This window comes from Cebus imitator, unplaced genomic scaffold (genome assembly GCF_001604975.1).
Source record: "Cebus imitator isolate Cc_AM_T3 unplaced genomic scaffold, Cebus_imitator-1.0 Scaffold295, whole genome shotgun sequence".
Classification (NCBI taxonomy): Eukaryota; Metazoa; Chordata; class Mammalia; order Primates; family Cebidae; genus Cebus; species Cebus imitator.
This window is the reverse complement of record NW_016107610.1, coordinates 952167-973241: the sequence shown is the minus strand read 5'-3', so window position 1 is coordinate 973241 and position 21075 is coordinate 952167. Positions and strand designations below refer to the sequence as shown.

Below are 21075 nucleotides of genomic sequence, written 5' to 3'. Positions count from 1 at the left end.
CGGGGTTTGTTTTAGTTCTAAGAGTCACAGCCTTGGTTTGACCTGCCCAGGAGGTCAAGACAGGGTTGAGTTTTATGTGCAGTGCCCTTCCATTACTCACCAACCCAGAACAAGATTTAGCAACAAATCTAGAAACTCTTTCTTAAGTTTACTGAAGAAAGCTTGCTGGTTTATTCATGCATGGCCTGTGTACAGTATCCCCTTTCTCTCATCACTGTGCCTCAGCGAGAGTTCTCACACATTCTCTTCCTCGGCAATCTCTTGCCCACAGAGCTTCCCAGCTAGGAATAATAGAGCAGACAACATGTCTTGGCCACTTTGCAAAATTAAGAGTCTGTTTTTATGTGAAAGGAAACACTATTCCTCATTTCAAAGTTGCAAGTTTAATAAACTTTTCAAAGGTTGAGAGTTATATTGGAAAAAAACCAGCAGAGACAAAGGTTTGATGCCAAAATAAAGGTAAGTTTACAAAAATGTTTTAGGTTCTAGAAACTAGTAGTGTAGGAATAACAGGAACAGGGTATTGCATAATATTTTCCATACAAATATTTACTGACTCCAAGGGCAATAGCAGTAAAATATCACCCCAGGGTGAAACTTACCACTGAGATTGGGTTAGACAGCCAGTGGATCTTTATTTACCCAAAGGCAAATGTATTTGATGTATTAGCCTGGACTCTCCAAGGTGGGGTGTTGGATGTTTATTTGCTTTTATGGGGTTACTCCCCCTGATCTATCCTATAACTGCTGAGTGTCTGCTATTTGTGGAGTTTGCTTTTTCCAGGAGAGAGCCAGCAGCTTGTAGAAACATGCTGGGTTACATAATGGTCCTCCTAGTCTGAGGGAGCCTTCTCTAACAGGATTCAACACTGCTAGGGAGGAAAGGAGGAAAACAAGAGGCAAGCATGATGTGTTTCTGTGCCAACTTGTTACCTGTTTCTTAATATAAAAAACAAGTCTTTATTGAGTTCACTGTCTGTGATAAGAAATTGTTACCCATTTCTTAAAGCAGCTTAATCTCCAGTTCCTTGTGACTCTAACTGATTTGTCTAGCTATACACTTGCTTGAAAGATGATCATCCTGAAGTCACATCAATAAACTTACAAATTTAAGCTGAACTGTTTTAATCATGAAACAGAAGCCTTCTAATGATTTAGCTATGTAATCCAATTGTCATCAAATATGACCTATGTATCTACTCTTGGTGACTTCTCTCACATTCAAAACTTCTGGAATGTAGATATAAGGAATTAATAGACTTCCAGTTAAGATGGTTCGGAACATCACATTCTGCTCCAAATACAGATCAATGGTAGATGCAGAAAAGGAGGCATACCAAAGACACAATTAAGAAAACAACTGGCTAGGAAAGGAATGGAAGCATAAGGTGGTGAATGAAGCTGCAGCTGTGATTATTTGGAGCTTGAGGTCCCAAAGCAATCGTGGAAAATGACACTTCAGTTTCTAAGATAGAAGAAATATAGTTGATGATTTGGGGAAAGGAAAGAAAATTAAGAAATCTGGAAGTAATGTCAGAGAAGCAAGATATGAAGTAAACTCTTTACTAAAACTTAAAATATCCACTCCTCGTATCAAGAGAAGCAAATGAAAATAAATCCCCACATAGATGCATAATAGTGAAACTACAGAAAATCAGAGATGGTAAAAAAAAGTCTGAAAAGCTACCACACATGAAAAACAGATGAACTACAAACAACTTACCAACAAGTGGAGTTTCCAGAAGACAAAGGAATAATGTCTTCAGGATACTGAGGGAAAATCATGATCACCTAGAGCTAAACTTGCTGAACTATTATTTCAAGTATGTGATTGTATACATCAGTTTCTAACCACATGATGGACTTTGATATCCTGAAAGGCTTTTTGCTAAATACCTCTAAAATACTGAAAATGCAGAACTAAGCTTATAATAAAGTAAGCAATATCCTCAGAAGCCAAAAACAAGCTGAAGCATTGCCTCAGTTGTCAGTCTCAGTAATGTACACTTTTGGCTTTAACATCTTTTGCCTGACAGACAAGTCCTTGGACCTTCAGAAGGTAAGGATTAGAATGGAGATTCCCCATATAAAGCCAGGGTCTACCTCAGTGAAAAGGCAAATTCAAAAAATGAAATCCATCCTGTAAAGAGAGATTGCAAGGAGAACTATCTGTCTCAGCTCTGCATCTGTATGAAAGGAATCAGAAAGGCTCCCCTGAGAATCTAAGAGCTATAAGTAGCCCTTTCTGTAGGAATATGATTTATATTGACTCTATGTAATCCAAAAAATTAATTCATTCAGGCTAGTCTTGATAGAGGTGACGTAAATCCTGTGTGGAGGATTGTATCTTCTACCCAGACCTTAAAATTCCCACAAAGACATAATGAGCATAAGCTCATAATCAAAAATTAAAAACAAAAAACACATGTATAAACATGTGTGAGAGTCAGTGGGGGAAAAAAGAGAATCAGATACACAGAGCGTCATAAATTGGAATGATCAGGTACAGAATATAATGTAAGTTTATTTAAAATATTTACATATATAAAACAGGAAACAAAATCTATGATATGAACAATAAACTATCAAAACTACTTGGAAGATTGTTTAGAAGAACAAATTATCACATTGAACCATTTAAAACTTCCTATTTGATTGGTCAAAAATAGTCAAATATTGACATTTTATATGGGTCAGCTGATAGAATATCTAGAAGTTAAAAATATAATGATAGAAATTTAAAAGTTATGTGTTGAAGTAAACAGTTAAAATGGAAGAGAGAGCTGAAAAAATTACCCAGAATAAAGCATGGAGAATAAATGTGTAAAATATGCACAAAAGGTAGATACAGTGGAAATATTGAAAAAGTTTATCACATATAAAAATGGAATTTCAAAAAGAAAACAAGAGGTGTCATTTTGCCATGTCCTAGAGATTTGTGGAACTTTGAACTTGAGAGAGATGATTTAGGGTATCTGGTGGAAGAAATTTCTAAGAAGCAAAGCATTCAAGAGGTGACTTTGGTGCTCTTAAAAGCATTCGGGTTTATGCATTCACAAAGAGATTATTTGGAATTGGAACTCATATTTAAAAGGGAAGCAAAGAATAAAAGTTTAGAAAATTTGCAGCCTGACAATGCAATTGAAAAGAAAAACCCATTTTCTGAGGAGAAATTCAAGCCTTCTGCAGAAATTTGCATAAGTAACAAGGAGCCAAATGTTAATTGCCAAGACAATGGGATAAATGTCTCCAGGTCATCAGAGGTTTTTATGGCAGCTCCTCTCATCACAGTCCCAGAAGCCTAGGAGGAAAAAAGTGTGCCAGGCCCAGGGCTTTGCTGCTTTGTGCAGTCTCGGGACTTGGTGCCCATCCCAGTCATGGCTAAAAGGAGCCAACATACAGGTCGGGCCATTGCTTCAGAGGGTACAAACCCCAAGCCTTGGTGGCTTTCATATGGTGTCAGACCTGCAGGTGCACAGAAGTCAAGAATTGAGGTTTGGGAACCTCTGCCTAGATTTCAGAGGATATCCAGGAAGAAGTTTGCTGCAGTGGTAGAGCCCTCATGGAGAACCTCTGCTAGGGCAATGCAGAAGGGAAATGTGGGGTCAGAACCCCTAGACAGAGTCCCCTCTGGGACACTGCCTAGCAGAGCTGTAAGAAGAGGGCCACTGTCCTCCAGGCCCAATAATGGTAGATCCACTGACAGCTTGCACTGTGTTCCTGGAAAGGCTGCAGAAGATGCCAGCCCATGAAAGCAGCTGGGTGGGGGGCTGTACCCTGCAAAGCCATAAGGGCAGAGCTGTCCGAGGCCATGGGAGCTTACCTCTTGCACCAGTGTGACCTGTATGCAAGACGTGGATTCAAAAGGAGATCATTTCAGAGCTTTCAGATTTTACTGCCCAGCCAAATTTTGGACTTGTTTGGGGCCTGTAGCCCCTTTGTTTGGGCCAGTTTCTCCCATTCGGAATGGGTGTATTTACCCAATGCCTGTATCTCCATTGTATCTAGGAAGTGAGCAACTTGATTTTGATTTTGCAGACTCATAGGCAGCATGGACTTGCCTTGTCTCAGATGAGACTTTGGACTTGAACTTTTGGGTCAATGCTAGACTGAATTAAAACTTTGGGGGACTGTTGGGAAGGCATGACTGGTTTTGAAATGTGAAATAGACATAAGATTTGCGAGGAGGGATGAAATTATATAGTTAGGCTTTGTGTTTCCACCCAAATCTCTTAAATTGTAATCCTCATAATCCCCATATGTCAAGGGAGAGACCAGGTGGAGATAATTGAATACAGTAATGAAAATGAAATCTCCTTCCTCCAAAACTTAATAAGTAAAAGAATTCATTCAAAAACACTCCCAAAATATGCTAAGAAGAGGTAATCACCTATTCAGTCATAAAAGAAATGAAACCATGTCTTTTGCAGCAAATGGATGGAACTGGAGGCAATTAAGAGAAAAAACTCAGAAGTTTAAAGTCAAATATCACATGTTCTCACTTATAAGTGGGAGATAAATAATGTGTACCCCTGAGCATAGAGTGTGGAATAGAATTTGGAGACTCAAGCGTGGGAGGACAGTAAGGGATGAGAAATTACTGATGAGTACAATGTACACTATTCTGGTGTTGGTTGCAGGAAAAGTCCAGACTTTATCACTTTGCAATATATCCATGTAACAAAACTGTACTTGTGCCCCTTAAATTTCTATAAATTCAATTTTTAAAAAGAGAGGATCATATTAAATTCTCCCGCTTTTTAAGTAAACAAATAGTGGTATTCCCCAGTGGCAACAGGTTCAGGAAGAAATCAGGAAATGTTCTTGTATATAAGCATCTATCATTCTGATGAATCATTACTAATTCATTCACTTGTGATTCCTTTGCGTTAAAAAAAGAGAATGATATTAAAAGAAAAAAATAAGTCCCTTATACTGTGAGAAAATGATAAACGGATTTCATGATTCTAAAAAGAAAAAAAGAGAGTTATCAAAGAGATAGTAGTAAGGAATATTTCAGAATTAATGAAAAAAATGTGAAACCTAAGAATCGGGAGTCACAGCTAATTCCAAGCAGGGAAAAAAAATACACACTCAGATACATTGTTGTTAAAATTTAGAACTCTAAAGACAAAATCTCAAAGCCAATACAGAAAGACCCAGGAGAGGAACAATAACAAAAACTGACAGTTTTTTCTCATGTGAAATAATGAAGCATTATCTTCAAATGGCTCAAAAAATAAAAAATCACTATCAGCCTAGAATTGTACACTTATTAAAACAATCTTTTAAAGATTAAATCAGATTGTAATAGTATCACCTACGCAGCAGACATCAACAAAGTACAGTCTTATGGTAAGATTGTATGACAATTAGATGAGTTAATACAAATAAAGTACTTTAAAAAGAGCTTGGCACATCATAGGTAATCAATAAATATTTACTAATATTATGCTAGGTATTCTAGGTGAACAAAACCAGGAAACTGCACTATCAGCAAATTTTCACTGAAGACAATTTTAAATAATGTATTCATTGAGCAGGAAAATGATCCTAGAAGGAAGGTCTGAGATATCAGAATGAATGATGACCAAAGTATATTGTAAAGATGTTTATTTATTTATTTATTTTTATTGCATTTTAGGTTTTGGGGTACATGTGAAGAACATGCAAGATTGTTGCATAGGTACACATATGGCAGTGTGATTTGCTGCCTTCCTCCCCTGCACCTATATCTGGCATTTTTCCCCATGCTATCTCTCCCCAACTCCCCACCTCCCACTGTCTCTCCCCTATTCCCCCCAACAGACCCCAGTGTGTAGTGCTCCCCTCCCTGTGTTCATGTGTTCTCATTGTTCAACACCCGCCTATGAGTGAGAACATGTGGTGTTTGATTTTCTGCTCTTGTGTCAGTTTACTGAGAATGATGGTTTCCAGGTTCATCCATGTCCCTACAAAGGACACGAACTCATCATTTTTCATGGCTGCATAATATTCCATGGTGTATATGTGCCACATTTTCCCTGTCCAGTCTATCATCGATGGGCCTTTGGGTTGGTTCCAGGTCTTTGCTATTGTAAACAGTGCTGCAGTGAACATTCGTGTGCACGTGTCCTTATAGTAGAACGATTTCTAATCCTTTGGATATATACCCAGTAATGGGATTGCTGGGTCAAATGGGATTTCTATTTCTAGGTCCTTGAGGAATCACCACATTGTCTTCCACAATGGTTGAACTAATTTACACTCCCACCAACAGTGTAAAAGTGTTCCTATTTCTCCACATCCTCTCCAGCCTCTGTTGTCTCCAGATTTTTTAATGATCGCCATTCTAACNATGATGAGCATTTTTTCATATGTTTGTTGGCGTCATGTATGTCTTCTTTTGTAAAGTGTCTGTTCATATCCTTCACCCACTTTTGAATGGGCTTGTTTGTTTTTTCTTGTAAATCTGTTTTAATTCTTTGTAAATTCTGGATATCAGCCCTTTGTCAGATGGGTAAACTGCAAAAATTTTTTCCTATTCTATTGGTTGCCGATTCACTCTAATGACTGTTTCCTTTGCCGTGCAGAAGCCGTGGAGTTTGATTAGGTTCCATTTGTCTATTTTGGCTTTTGTTGCCAATGCTTTTGGTGTTTTGGTCATGAAGTCCTTGTGTACGCCTATGTCCTGGATGGTTTTGCCTAGATTTTCTTCTTGGGTTTTTATGGTGTTAGGTCTTATGTTTAAGTCTTTAATCCATCTGAAGTTTAATCTACGAAAAATTATTGACTATGAAAATCAATAATAATTTCTGATTTATTGATTTGAAAAAAAGAAATAGTGTCCAGTAAAGCCTTGTAAAACTCAGAGAGGTTGATTAATTAAAGCGCTTTAGGCCCTTGTACCATTTGTTAAGATGGAAATGATTTTGGTTAAGTCTACAGTTGTTAAATAGGGCCTTTAAAATTCCAAGGATAAACCTAAGAATAAAATATGACAGAGGAGAAAATAGAATAAAAAGTACAACAAGCAAAATCAATACTCACAAAAACACTGGAAATAATTAAAATGAGAAGTATGGAAAATTCAGGAAAAACAGAATTCTTAACAACAGTAACAGATGAAAGTAGTTCAAGATAGCTGAGAAATCCTTTCATCTTGATCAATAAAAGAATGGACATACTGAATAACTCTAGACTTTTGTTATAAACATTTACAGTTATGCTTTAAAAGCCCTGGAAGGTAACCTAGGAAATATCATTCTAGACGTAAGCCCTGGCAAAGATTTCAGGATAAAGATGCCAAAAGCAATTGCAACAAAAACAAGAATTACCAGATGAGACCTAATTATGCTAAAGAGCTTCTGCAAAGCAAAAGAAACTATCAACAGAGTAAATAGCCTACAGAATGAGAGAAAGTATTTGCAAACTATGCATTCAGTAAAAGTTTAATATCTAGAATCTATAAGAAACTTAAACAAATTAAGCAGAAAACCAACAATCCCATTAAAAAGTGGGCAAATGATGTGAACAGACACTTTCAAAAGAAGACATCCATGTGGCCAACAGGCATATGAAAACATGCTCAACATCACTTATCACTAGAGAAATGCAAATCAAAACCACAGCGAGATACCATCTCATGCCAGTCAGATGGCTATTATTAAAAAGTCAAAAAATTACAGATGCTGGTGAGGTTTCAGAGAAAAGAATATTTATAAACTGCTGGTGGGAATGTAAATTAATTCAGCCATAGTGGAAAGCAGTGTGACAATTTCTCAAAGAACTTAAAAAAAAAAAAATTACCATTTGATCCAGCAAGTTCATTATTGAGTATATATCCAAAGAATTATAAATCATTCTACCATAAAGACACATGCACACATATATGTTCATCACAGCTCTATTCACTATAGCCAAGTTATGAAATCAACCTAAATGCCCATCAAATAACTGGATAAAAAATGTGGCACAAATGTACCATGGAATATTATGCAGCCTTAGAAAAAGAAAGAGATCATGTCCTTTGCAGCAACATGAATGGAGCTAGAGGTCGTTATCCTAAGTGAATTAATGCAAGATCAGAAAACCAAATATCACATGTTCTCATTTATAAGTGGAAGCTAAATATTGAGAACACATTAACACAAAGAAGGGAACAACAGACACCATGGAAAGTGGGAGAAGGGGGAGAATTTAAAATGTCCCTGGCAGGTACTGTGCTTATTTACATGGGTGATGAAATAATCTATACACCAAATCTCCATGACATGCAATTTACCTACTTAACAAACCTGCAAATGTACCTAAAATAAAATGTTTAAAAATTATAATTATGTATGCTAAAATTCAAGGATAGGTGCTAAATGACTAGAAATACTAATTTATATGTTGATTTTGTCTTTTTGCATATTAAATTTGTAAAATTTCTAGAATTCAACAGTAATCTGAAACTTGTATCACTTTATATTAATCAGGGTTCCTAGGTATAAGCAGTGTAAACTAATTCTGCTTAACTTGAGCTAATAATAAACGTATTGGAAAGATATTAAGTGGTCTACAAGAATAATAGGCTGGAGAACTAAGTTTATAAATTTGTCAGGAGCCAAGGGAGATTAGATTCAAGGAAAACACAATTACAGTCATGCCAAAGTCATGTCTGGTTAGGTATTTCTGGTCACTTGTGGCCATTACCATCACTAGACTTTTTACAATGACACACTCACCACTAATGCCTGGTCCCATATACCACTTCCACTCAGTGGTATGCGACTGCTGGTCACATCTAAGTATATGACTTTGTAGGTAGATAATGCCTGCTTTATGATAAGCAGCTTGTTACATAGTCATTTAATGGGTCATGGTCACATGTTCCACCATGATCAGGTGGTTAGTACAAAAATGCCTAGAAGTGGTTTAGAGCTATTTTATAAGAGGAGCACTGCTGCCCTTTTAAATTAGCTATTTTAAAGGGTAGATTTTATGTTATGTAAACTGCATCTCAATAATGCTGCCATTTAAAAAAAAGCATTGTACAGCTAAGACATTTAATATTTTATTATGGTTACATTTTCTTTTGGGTTCAAGTTTTTGTTTTCTCTGAAGCTGGCAATTTCCTTAATTTTTGTTTGCCTAATTTCAATGAGCTCATCATTAACTTATTCTCAAAATCTCTATCAGAGTTTAAATATTCTCTCAGTACATTCGAACCCATTACATATTCTGTTTCATAACTTTCTTAGTGCTTTAGCACTGTGTGTTTACATTGATTTCTGGTCAACTGCGGTGTTTCGTTTGTATGGGGGAATGTCTTTACCTTTATGTCTTTCAGTAACTGGTATTGCTATTTTTTGTAACAAAGGGGTGCTGAATTAGCTATTTTGCTCTATTCTCCAGCCCTCTCTCACTTTCCAACCCCCAAGCCCCTGCTTTTATGGATGCACTGATTCAAATTAAAAATGTTTTTATCATGAACATCCGTTAAAATTTACAAATGTTTTTCTGTCTCTATTGAAATGATCATATGAATTTTTTTCTATAGTTTTCTATGACATAGACACTGATGGATTTTCCAAGGTTGAACCAATTTTGCCTTCCTAGAATAAACCCAGATTGGTCACCATGTAACATTATTTTTCACTTTATCGCTTGATTGCTAATATTTTGTCCAGGATTTTAAAATCTGTTTGTTATCGACATTAGCTTAGATGAGTTGGGAAGTTTTCCATCTTCTTATTTTTTTAGAGAGTTTCTGTAAGGTTGAAATTATTCATGCCTTAAATGTTTAATAGAATTCCACCAAGAAAGCCATCTGACACTGGAGTTTATTTTTAAAATACTTTAAATTTAATTTATTATTTTTCATGCTAAAATGTCCCCCCTTAAATTCCTGATTTTATAATGTGTGCTTTCTCTCTTTTTTCTTCATATTTTATCAATAGTTTATTTATTTTGTTAGCCTTTTGAAGCACCAATTTGTTTTTTTTTTACACAGTCTTGCTCTGTCACCCAGGCCCAATCTCAGCTCACTGCAACCTCCACCTCCCGGGTTTAAGCGATTCTCGCCTCAGCCTACCAAGTAGCTAGGATTGCAAGAATGTACCGCCACACCTGGCTAATTCTTGTATTTTCAGTGGAGTTGGGGTTTTACCATGTTGATCAGGCTGGTCTCAAACTCCTGATGTCAGGTGACCCGCCCAACTCTGCCTCCCAAAGTGCTGGGATTACAGGCGTGAGCCACCATGTCCTGCCAGGACCAACTTTTTGTTTTGTTTTCTAATTAGTTCCTTTCATTCTCATGTGTATTATTTTCTTTCCTCTACTTTTTGGGAGTGTAATTGCTATTCTTTCTTTAACCTCTTGAAATGATTACTTAGATTATTATTGCCAAACTTTTTTAGTATGTCATTTGAGGCTATTGATTTTCTTCTAATCATGGCTTTAGCTGAATTCCACAAATGTTGACATTTGATTTTTCTATTAACGTGCACTTAAAAATACTATCTAATTTCCCCTTTGATTTCTTCTTTGACCCATGAGTAATTTAGAAGATGACAGCATAATTTCCAAGTATTTGGGGATTATCTAATTTAGTTCCCCTATGGTCAGAAAATATACTGAGTTAGTCACTTCACACTGCCGTAACAAAATACTACAGACAGGGTGGCTTTAAAGACAAAACTTTATTTTCTCATAGTCTGGAGGCTGGAAAGTCCAAGATTAAAGTCTAGCAGGATTCAGTTTCTGGTGAGGACTCTCTTCCTGACTTTCAGACAGCTGACATCTTGCTGTGTCCTCACATGGTGGAGAGAGAGAGAGCTCCCTGGTGACTCTTTTTATAAAGGCACTAATCCCATCATGAGGGCCCCACCTTCATGTCCCTATTTAACCCTAATTACTTCTCAAAGGTCCCACCTCCAAATACCATCACGTTGGGGTTTAGGGATTCAACATTTGAATTTGTTGGTGGCATAAACCTTCAGACCACAGCACAGACCCTGTACAGCTAGTGCTCGACTTACGACCACGATGGGTTCTGACTGGCCGTAACACGATTTGGTCGTAAGTTGAGTAGGCTATATGCACGCGGAGATGGTAGTGCTGCCGGAAGCTGGTCCGCACTGTCGTATACCCAGCTGGGCAACGTTTGCGCTGCCAGACGCGGAGCAGTCGTGGCTAGCGATTGTGGTCATAAAGTCGAATGGTCGTAAGTTGCGTAGGTCGTAAGTCGATCAATACCTGTATTGTTTTAATCTGTTGATAATTTGCTTCTGTTTTATTTAGGATTTATACTTTCATTTAGGATTTAGGATATATAACCACATACAAAAGTTTGCTTTATATATATATATTTGTCAGCTTTTGTGCTGATATTTTTTCTAGCTTTATAATATATATAAAATATTTTCATCTTCTTATTTTGGAGCATCTAAGATAATATGGGAATTCACCTGTTTCTTGAAAATTTGTGGGATTCGACCACAAAACTAGTGAGGTCCAGTCCCTTTCCTGAATTGAAATTTTGTAGTTCCTTAGAAAGTAAAACCTAAAATTCAATAAAATAAATAAATGGGAAAAAAAAGAAAGTTATCTGTTTTATCCATATTTCCAGATATATTATTAAATCTATATTCTTATTAATGTCTGCCTTGTTAATATGCCAAGGGATTAGAGAAGTATTTTAAAGATTTAAAATTTTTAAATTATTTTCTGTCCATTTTTCATATGTTTAACAGCTCTTGCCTTTTACAAGCTTATGTTTTATATTTAATCTCCATACTTGGATGATCACATCTTCATTGTGAAATTTTTCCTTCATAAATAAAACTTTTATTCTTTTGTCCTGTTATATTTGTGTTAACACTATTTTTCATTTTCTTTTATGTACACAAGTAGAAGACATTTATAATAGAAAATTAGAAATGAGAAAAACTGAAAATTATTTTTAGATTAAATACTAATTAATTTTTTCAGAGAAATAATATTTTTCTGATATGAGTGCTTATAATAAAAATCAGAGACACCAATCAGTAAGAATAAAGAAAATAAAAATCCCATAGTTAGATACCATCACTGGTAACATTTTAATGCATATTCAGACATTTTTCTGCATGCTTTATAAATGCAAAGAAATAGAATTATACTCTGCAAGCTATTTTATGACCTGCTTTTCTTTTTTATTGGAAATACATCATGATTCTATTTCTGTGTTAATAATTATATATCTACTTTATTATATTAATGGCCGCAAGCATTGTGCTGTATGAGTGGACAATTATTTACTCCCCAATTTGTTGCTAAACATTTACAGGATCTCCTTCCATTTTGTAAAATGTAATTTAATTTTTGTATGTGTGCTATTACAAACTACCCCAGAGCCAGCATCCTTTTATGAACATTTTAAACATTTAAAAATGGTTTTCTAATGATGTATCTCTACAGTAACTAGTGAAGAATTCATGTTTGCTAATTAAATATCCACAAATTAAAATTACCATGATGTGTAAGTTTTCCCCCATCAGATGGGCGGAGACTTTTCTCAATGCTATTCTCTAATGTGGTTATGGGCGTCGGCAGCTAGGCGCTCTCAAATGCTTCTGGTTGGGAGTGTAAATTGGGAGAATCTTCCTTGAAGGCAACTTGGAAATATGTATTGAAAGCAGCTGCCCTGGGTTTTCATTTTTACAGATGTTTTATGAGAAAACCTGATTTTTCCAAGATCTTATTGGAAAGGAATCACATTATATATATGTTGTAAATCCAATCCTAACATAAAAGAATTTTTTAGGGATATTCCAAATAATGAAGCCAGGTGCCCTGAAGATTTCCTGAAGTATGCTTTTAAACATTTAAAATTTCTTTTGATACCTATATAAATCATCATTGCCTTGGGACTCCATTCAAAACAAAACCAGGATTTTATTTTTGATATATGGTGGTAGGACAGGATGGGAACAAATCTGCTGCTTTTTACTCTAGACTTTCCCAAATGGTTAAGATATTTGAACACTTTCCTGACATTTCTTGCCTTTAAATACTACATTTCTATATTTTAATTGCTTGTATTGATGGAGATGCTGTGACTGTAAAATCTGTATGCAAGGTGTGAAGTCTGGAAGTGCAGAGGAGAACTTCACGTTGTTCATGCTCTGATGGTTGCACGTTGGTTTATTGGATCGTTCAACTTTCCCTACTTGTTTTCTGTTTTAGGTGGCACATGGGCTCTTGGGGGTCCTGCTCAGCTACCTGTGGAGTTGGAATTCAGACCCGAGATGTATACTGCCTGCACCCTGGAGAGACCCCCGCCCCTCCCGAGGAGTGCCGAGATGAAAAGCCCCATGCTTTACAAGCATGCAATCAGTTTGACTGCCCTCCTGGCTGGCACATTGAAGAATGGCAGCAGGTAGGGCAGACTGGCCACTCCAGGGCCCTCTGTGATTATGATTGTGGGGGACCCTGCACTGCACTAACATAGAGTAGGCCAAGCCTGCCGCCTCTCCCCCTCTTGTCTTCTTAGTGTTCCAGGACTTGTGGCGGGGGAACTCAGAATAGAAGAGTCACCTGTCGGCAGCTGCTAACGGATGGCAGCTTTTTGAATCTCTCAGATGAATTGTGCCAAGGACCCAAGGCATCGTCTCACAAGTCCTGTGCCAGGACAGACTGTCCTCCACATTTAGCTGTGGGAGACTGGTCGAAGGTAAGGGCCAGGTTCAACTTTAAAGTCCCTTGTTTTCTGCCCCTTCTTTGTTTCAGCCTTCAAATATTTCCTCCACAAGATCAGGCTGGAACTAGTGTGAAATGAGTAAGGATCCTAGGGGGCCACATGCCACATTTAAGGAGGTGCTCACTCACTCTCGGGGTTGTGCAAGTTCCATAGTCCAGGCCCACACACAACGATTCATTTCCAGTTTTTACTCGGTATCATTCAAAGTGTTCTTATCATCTTTCTCTTGAACCAGCCCCTTCTTTTGGAACTACCAGGATCATCGTATCCCAGGATAAACTCAAAATCAGTTTGGTTCCTGTCTTCCTGTGTCCTCCCATATGGAATCATTCATGAAGCCCTGTCATTCCAACGTTCTGAACATCTTCCATGCATTAACTTCCTCTGTGTTCTGTCACTTACGCTGCTAATTTTACCCTTCATCATGGCGAGCTTGAATTAGTGCGGGGAGTAGAATTCCAGCACATCGTTTCAGTGCTGGCAGGACTTGACGCAGTCTACTAATGAAGCCTTATTTTTCAGGTGGGGGAAATTAAATCCCAATAGCCGAAGTAAGCTGCCTAAGCTTCCACAGCTGGAAAAGTAGCAGAATTCACTTATTTTGACTTTATTCCAAGAGTTCTTTCTGTTATATTACACTGCCCACTTGATCTTTCTGTATTACTCTCCCATCTCCATACTAGCTAGCATCCCATAGTATTCCTATCATGGTGTCCATCAAGTCTCCTGCTTGTTCAGAATCTTCTGTAAGTCTGATTGCTTGCAAAATCAAGTCCAGCAGTTCCCATGTATTCACAGGGGATACAGTCCAAGACCCCAGTGGCTGCCTGAAACTGTGGATAATCCTGAATCCCATATATCCTATGGTTTTTTGATCTGATAACTGAGAAGACCACTTAAGTGACTAATAGGCAGGTAGCATGGATGGAATGATTCATGTCCTGGGCAGATGGAGCGAGATGGTGAGAGATTTCATCACACTACTCAGAACGTCATACAGCCTACAACTTACAAATTGTTTATTTCTGGAATGTTCTATTTAATATTTTTGGACCACAGTTAACTGTGGAAGGCAAAACCGTGGATAAGAAGGGACTATTATGTATGTCTCCCAGAGTAGCTGGTAGGGGCTTTCTTGCACGCATGGCTCTCTTATTCCAGTCCTTATTCTTCCAGCCCTGTACGCCAGCCTTGCTGCATCCTTAACATCTCCAGGCTGAGATTTTAGCACAGATTTTCAAACAGATAACTAGTTCTGTTATCGGTAACACAACTAGTTCTGTTGTCTTGTAACTTCTAGTCACTGTCACCCGGTGTGCATCTTCTTGGAGTAGAGAGCCAACCCCGACATCAGAAATAACCTCAAGAAATAAGGAAGGACAGTGAGTGACATTCACAAGCTGCTCTGAGTCCTAGGTTCAGTGCCGGGCACAGTCATGACCTGATCCTCTCATCTCATCCTGCAATAGCCCCAGAAGCAGATATTGTCTCCCTTTTTATACATGAGAAAACAGAGGGTCATTCAGGTTAAGTAACTTGCCCAAGGACAGAGACAGATTCAAAACCAGGTCCATATGACCAAAAACTAGTACACATGGCATATACTCCCGTCTTTTATGCAAGAGAAAAGGCTTCTGAGGCTAATAGACCCATGCTGGAACGCCAGCTCTAAAGCCTAAATCTGGGTATCCTCGTTAAGTATACCTAATCTCTCTGAGCCCCCGTTTACTTTTGCTAAATGCAATGGTTCTAGTGAGGATAACATAAGATATTGCATGGCAGTGTCTAATAGAGTAGGCTCTTCCCATCCCCTCTGAGAGAAGGTCCACATTTCTGGCTATAGGTTGGATTAACAGTATTTCTGTACCTATATCCAGATTGGAATTCTTCTCCAGATTGGGATTTTTCCTGTTTTAACTTTCTAGTTCTGTTAAGGGCTAGTATTTTAAAACTGTCTTAACTGAAACCCTACGAGTCATTATCCTCAATCCAGGCTACTGAAGGTCTATATAAACTTTGCCCAAAACCTCAGAAGAAGCACAAGGAAAGAGATGAACCCATCTCTCCAGGGTCTGCAGAGCAGGAATTGCCCTAGGATCCAGCCACCAATCCCACTTCCTTTGTCTAACTCACAAACAGTTGGAGACAGTGCCAGTGGCCACAGCTCTCCTGGGAAAGTTGCCATACTGTAGGTCAATGACTTGAGGGGCAGGAGAACTGTCTTTTCCTGCAGTCAGGTCCTAAACAAAGAGAAAAGGCTGATCCAGGTGAGACCACCTCCCTCAAGGAGAGTGGGAAGGACAGGTAGACCTCTGTCTGGAGAGCTTTGTGGGCAAAAGTGGTTTGCTTAATTTTCCTCCTGCTTGCACGTGGAACAATAGATGGCCCAATTCAGAATCATTATTTTGGAAATTCCTTTGAGACTAGGTCAGGCAGGGTGAACTAGGCAAAGGTGTTAGAGAGGTGGGTAGCCTGGGTAGGCTGGTGGGTAGGCAGTATTTATGCCATCACCCAGCTAAGCCCCAACAGTGAAGTCTTACCTTGCCCCATTGTCAGGGAAGGTGAAGGATCCAGTTACTCTTTCCATAGTTAGTTAGGGACAGAAGGAAGGGCCACGCTTTTGTGGAGAGAATCTTGTCATTGTGAATGTTTGATTCTCTTTGCTACACTTTGTGTGGCCCAAGGGCTAGTCAAATTGACATCAGCAGGGAACTTAGAAGAAATGAGGAATCTCAAGACCCACCCAGACTTAAGGAATCAGAGTATGCATTTCAACAAGATTCCTGGGTGCTGTAATGATATACCTGCAATGTGGGAAGTGTTTCCTTACTTGCCTCTCATTCTTATTTGGGTGGGTTAGCCCTTACATGTGTACAAGGTAGGAATGGCTCTGGGTACTGACTTCCTTGAGCAAGTGCTGCCCTAACCTAAAGGGAAGAGGCAAGAAAATGGGAAGACAGCAAAGGAGCAGATGTTAAGGAGAAACCAGGCAGCTTGTTTCTGGATGCGGTGAGGGAGCACCTAGAGCCACGGGCAAGCTCCAAAATACCCACTCTGCTTCTGTCCTTGCTTCTCTCCTCTAAGAACAAACAGGCCTTCACAGTTGTATCCTGTTTTGTGGAACAAACGGTTGTCGTTGATGTCATAGACTGGAGGCTGGTGGTGACATGACCAAACGGTTGTCACTGGTTTCATAGACTGGAGGCTAGTGGTGACATGACCACTTTCCTCCCTGTCCACTCTCTCAGTGAATAACTGAATTTACAGTTGCCAATTGTATATCGCTAAAGTAACACCATTGCGCGTCTGTGTGTGGGCTCGCTTGTGTGTCTTTTCTGTTGTGGCTTTCAAATCCTGGGTTCAACTGTAAGCTTCCCTCTTCTGTGAAGTTTTCCACTTCCTAAAATCATCCAGCATTTCCCACTTTTAAATCACAGTGACCCTAATTTTCATTGTTTTTCAATGGTAGCTATTTCCTGAGCATCCACATGGTTGTCCCACCTGGTTTATGTTGGCCTTGAGGCCAGTGGCCGTGAGATTGCCAAGAGTTCCTTGGGTTGTCCAGAGCTCTGGGCAAGTGAATACTATTCCTCAGCAGTCTTTGCAAATTCAGGAAAAATGCAAAGCGGGGTTGACAGTGATCTTTAGAAAAACTCAGGTCTGCTAACACAGGAGAGGCAGATCTTTCATTGGAGGGGTTTTTGTTGAGACAAAGAAGAGAAGGAAACTAAAGAGGAGGCTACCCATGTGAGCTGGTTTGGACTGGAGGCTGTTTAGTTTCATAGGCAACCATTCATCAGGGCAAAGAGCAAGCTCTCCTGTGCTCCAAGAGGTCACCCCAAACTCAGTCAAGACACTGTCTGGCTTCCAGTCAAGACCTCACATCCAGGAAGCCACTATCTGGGAGGAAGAGCAGCCATACACACACGCACAAGAAGACAGAGGCAGCCTCAGCCGGTGACACCAAAAGCTGATATTGAGGCTTGAGTGCAGTCAGGCACACAACCTGTTGCACAAAAGTTTGAGTTTCTTACTGGGTGGAGCTTTCTCCTGTTAGTTAAAATTTCCCCTCATCAGAGTTGCTTTTTTTTTTTTTTTTTTTGGCAGAGACTGACATCAAATTGCCACCCTTCTTAAAGCTTCCTGCCAAAGTAGTCCCTCTGCCATGGGATGGCTCACTTGGGGGCAGCCATCCATTTTGTGGTTCTGGATAAGGTCCTTCCACATTGAACCTGGCCACTAACCCTGGACACAGAAAGGCTGAGCAGCCGTGCCAGAATTTCCATTCTTCATGGAGCTAGGCCTCTGGCCTGCAGCCACGATCGTCCTCTTCCCCGACACTAGCTCTATTCATGGCATGTTTGAGCTTTGTCCATTCATTGACTTATGAGTTTGCCATGGTTCCTTAGATCTGGACCAAGCCTTGGGCAGAAAGGAGGCTTCAGTTCTTACACTGCTTTTCAAGTTATAAGAAAGGAGCATTGATTCATATCAGGCAATCTTCCCAAATGGTGAATTTCTGTGATTCACATACCCCTTGTAGCCTGTTTTGTGCCCAACGCTTTGGCTGAAATAGCCTTTATTTTCTGTACTTTGATAGAACATTTGATTATTTTGTCTATCTTCCTCTTTTTCCTTCATTGTTTTTCTTGGTGGTTTTTTTTCTACTTATCTGAATATGTCTTTTCTGTTGGCTTCTCTTCTTCCAAATCTCTAAAAGCCCAATATTTGATACTTTGATTTCCATTGCTACACTTTTCCACTGTGGTTGATTCTGTGTCCTGAATTCTTTAACTTCCATTGCTGATTCTCAACCTCCAGAAAGTCTCTAACCTTCTAACCATATCTCCAGCTCTCCACCTAGTATATATCCTCATCGTGGGAAAGCAAGGGGACAACGCTTCACTCTCTCCCAACCAATTCTCCCCGCTTCCTGTCTCTGTCCATGTACCACTGTCTTCCAATACTTACAGTCATCTCTGAGTTCTTCACCTCCTGTATTGTTATTCATACCTGCCAACTCTTCAACTCTTGAACTATTAATATATCTAATATACTAAGTATAAAGAAAATAACTCTATAACAGAAAATTTATAAAGATCAACTCAAGATATGTCCAAGATACATGGATTTTAAGATATGGCATTCCCCAGTTTTCCATAGAATTATTAATTACAACTCATGAGGGAAGTAGTGTGTTGAAGTCAGTTCTTACTGGCCACTGAGAACCACTTATGATCTCATCCCAACTTGTGCTCCATCACATTGGGTTGATAGCTGGAAATCAGCCATGTTGGGAGTATTTACACCACAGAAACTGGCAAAACAATCATGGCTCTTTCCTCCAAGAACACGTTTTGAAACATTTACCAGCATACAAGTACACAAAAGCTTATTTACACACACACACATACACACTCTCTCTCTCTCTCGAAACACTTTCAGCTTATCCCTGGTGCTTCAGATGAACGTGCCCTCAAGAAGTCCCCATCTCTGAGCTCTTCCATACAAAGTCTAAGAAACTTAGCTGGGCTTCCTTAGGACATTTTTTATCTTTATCTTCATAACTGGTGTTTCGTGGGCCCAGTAATACTGTACTTCCTGAAGACTCAGAGTTGTCACCTTAGTCTTGGATAAGATCTGGAAGCATTCTCTGGATTATCAGGAAGAGACTCTTGTTCTCCTCCCTTACTTTCTCTCAAACAAACAGCATCTTTCTGTCTCTCTCTGTCTCTTTTTCTCTCTGTGCTGAGCCACCTGGTGCTGGGAGTCGGGTGGTGCAAGCACCTCTGTGGCCGCCATCACTGGAACTGCCCTGGGTCAGACCTGAAGCCAGAATAGCACTGGGTTTCACCCAAGACCCACTGCAGCCACTGTCTGGTTACTGCCTATGTTCACTCAAGGCCTTAGGGCTACAGTCAGCAGGTGATGGAGCCATCCAGGCTGATGTCCTTCCCTTCAGGCTTATTCCCTTCCCTTCAGGGAGGCAAGTTCTTTCAGGCCCTGGGCATGTCCAGAGATGTTACTGGGATCCAGGGATTTAAGTCAAAATCCTTAGAAATCTACCTGGCATTCTATTCCACTGTGGCTAAGCTGCCACTCAAACTATGCAACAAAACCCTTCCCCCCTTCCCTCCCCTTTCCATAGGCAGAGGAGCTCTCCCCATGGCCACCATCACCAGTACTCCACAGAGCCTTCTGCCAGGCTACCATTGCTGATCACATAATGCCCAGGGGCTCTTCAGTCAGCTTGTGAATGCTGCCAAACCTGGGACTCACCCTTCAGGCTAGCAGGCTCCCACCTCTGGCCCAGGGGAGGTGCAGAAATGCTGTCCAAGAGCCTAAGCCTGAACTCAGGGACCCCTGAAGCCCAGTAGGTACTCTATTTACTATGGCTTGGCTGTTACCTGAAGCCAGCCTATCTCAAAGTCTCACTCAAGGCTGATAACATACTACCTGGATATCACTGCTGGTTATTCAGGGCTCAAAGTCTCTTCAGTTAGGAGTTAATTAATCCTGCCAGGACTTGGTCTTTTCCTTCAAGGCAGTGGGTTACCTCCTAGCCCAGGGTGTGTCTAGAAACGTCACCCAGGAGCTAGGACCTGGGATGGGCGCTTCACAACTCTGCCCAGTGCCCTGTCTATGGCTGACCTTGTGCTCAAGGTGTAAGACGAAGTACAAAGCCCTCTTGACTGGTCTCTCTCCTCTGCTCAAGCAGAAGTAAGGAGTCACTTTCATTGCTGCAAGCTGTGCTGCTCGGGGTTGAGGGAGGGGTAGTGCAAGTACTTCCCCAGCCGCCCCATCTGATGTCTCACTAGGTCACACCCTGCCCCAGAACACCATCAGACTTGCCTAAGAATTTGAGTCCTCATGTCATCGACTGCCTTTCAAGTTCACTTAGGACCCCAGAGCACTTTAGCCCATGGTGGTGAGGCTTGCTGAAACTCAGGCTGTGGCCACCAGGATGGGTACTTCCCCTCTGATTAGGGCTGGCCCAAAATGCTCCGTCCGTGGAAGTCAGCTGAGTTCAGAATGATTTCACTTCCCGCTATGACAGGGCAGCACTGAGTTCAATGCAAAGTCTCCCAGTTGCTGTCCTCTCCCTCCCTAAAGTGCACAGATTCCCCATGCCATGCAGCCGCTGCCAGGGAATGGGAAGGGGTGGTGTTGGTGATTTAAGACTGTCTTTTCTGGCTTCGTCAGTGCTTCTTTCAGTGACACGAAGTTAGAACGAGGTACTGTGATAGCTCACCTGATTTTTAGTTCTCATGAAGCTGCTTTTTTTATTCACAGATAATTGTTAACCTTTAGCGGGAGCGGGGGGATGATCAGTGTAGCCTTCTATTCTGCCATCTTGCTCTGGTAAGCAC

General features: G+C 39.9%; 1 protein-coding gene across 5 annotated transcripts in view; it reads left to right on the top strand.

The window, feature by feature from the left end:
- Positions 1-21075, top strand: part of ADAMTSL3 (ADAMTS like 3) — a 363845-nt gene that overhangs the window by 262801 nt on the left and 79969 nt on the right. For all 5 annotated transcript variants that reach the window (XM_017502246.2, XM_017502245.2, XM_017502242.2 and 2 more), the window contains exons 18-19: positions 13192-13384; positions 13499-13678. In XM_017502246.2, the coding sequence (XP_017357735.1) occupies positions 13192-13384; positions 13499-13678 (373 nt within the window). The remainder of the gene's footprint in view (positions 1-13191; positions 13385-13498; positions 13679-21075) is intronic.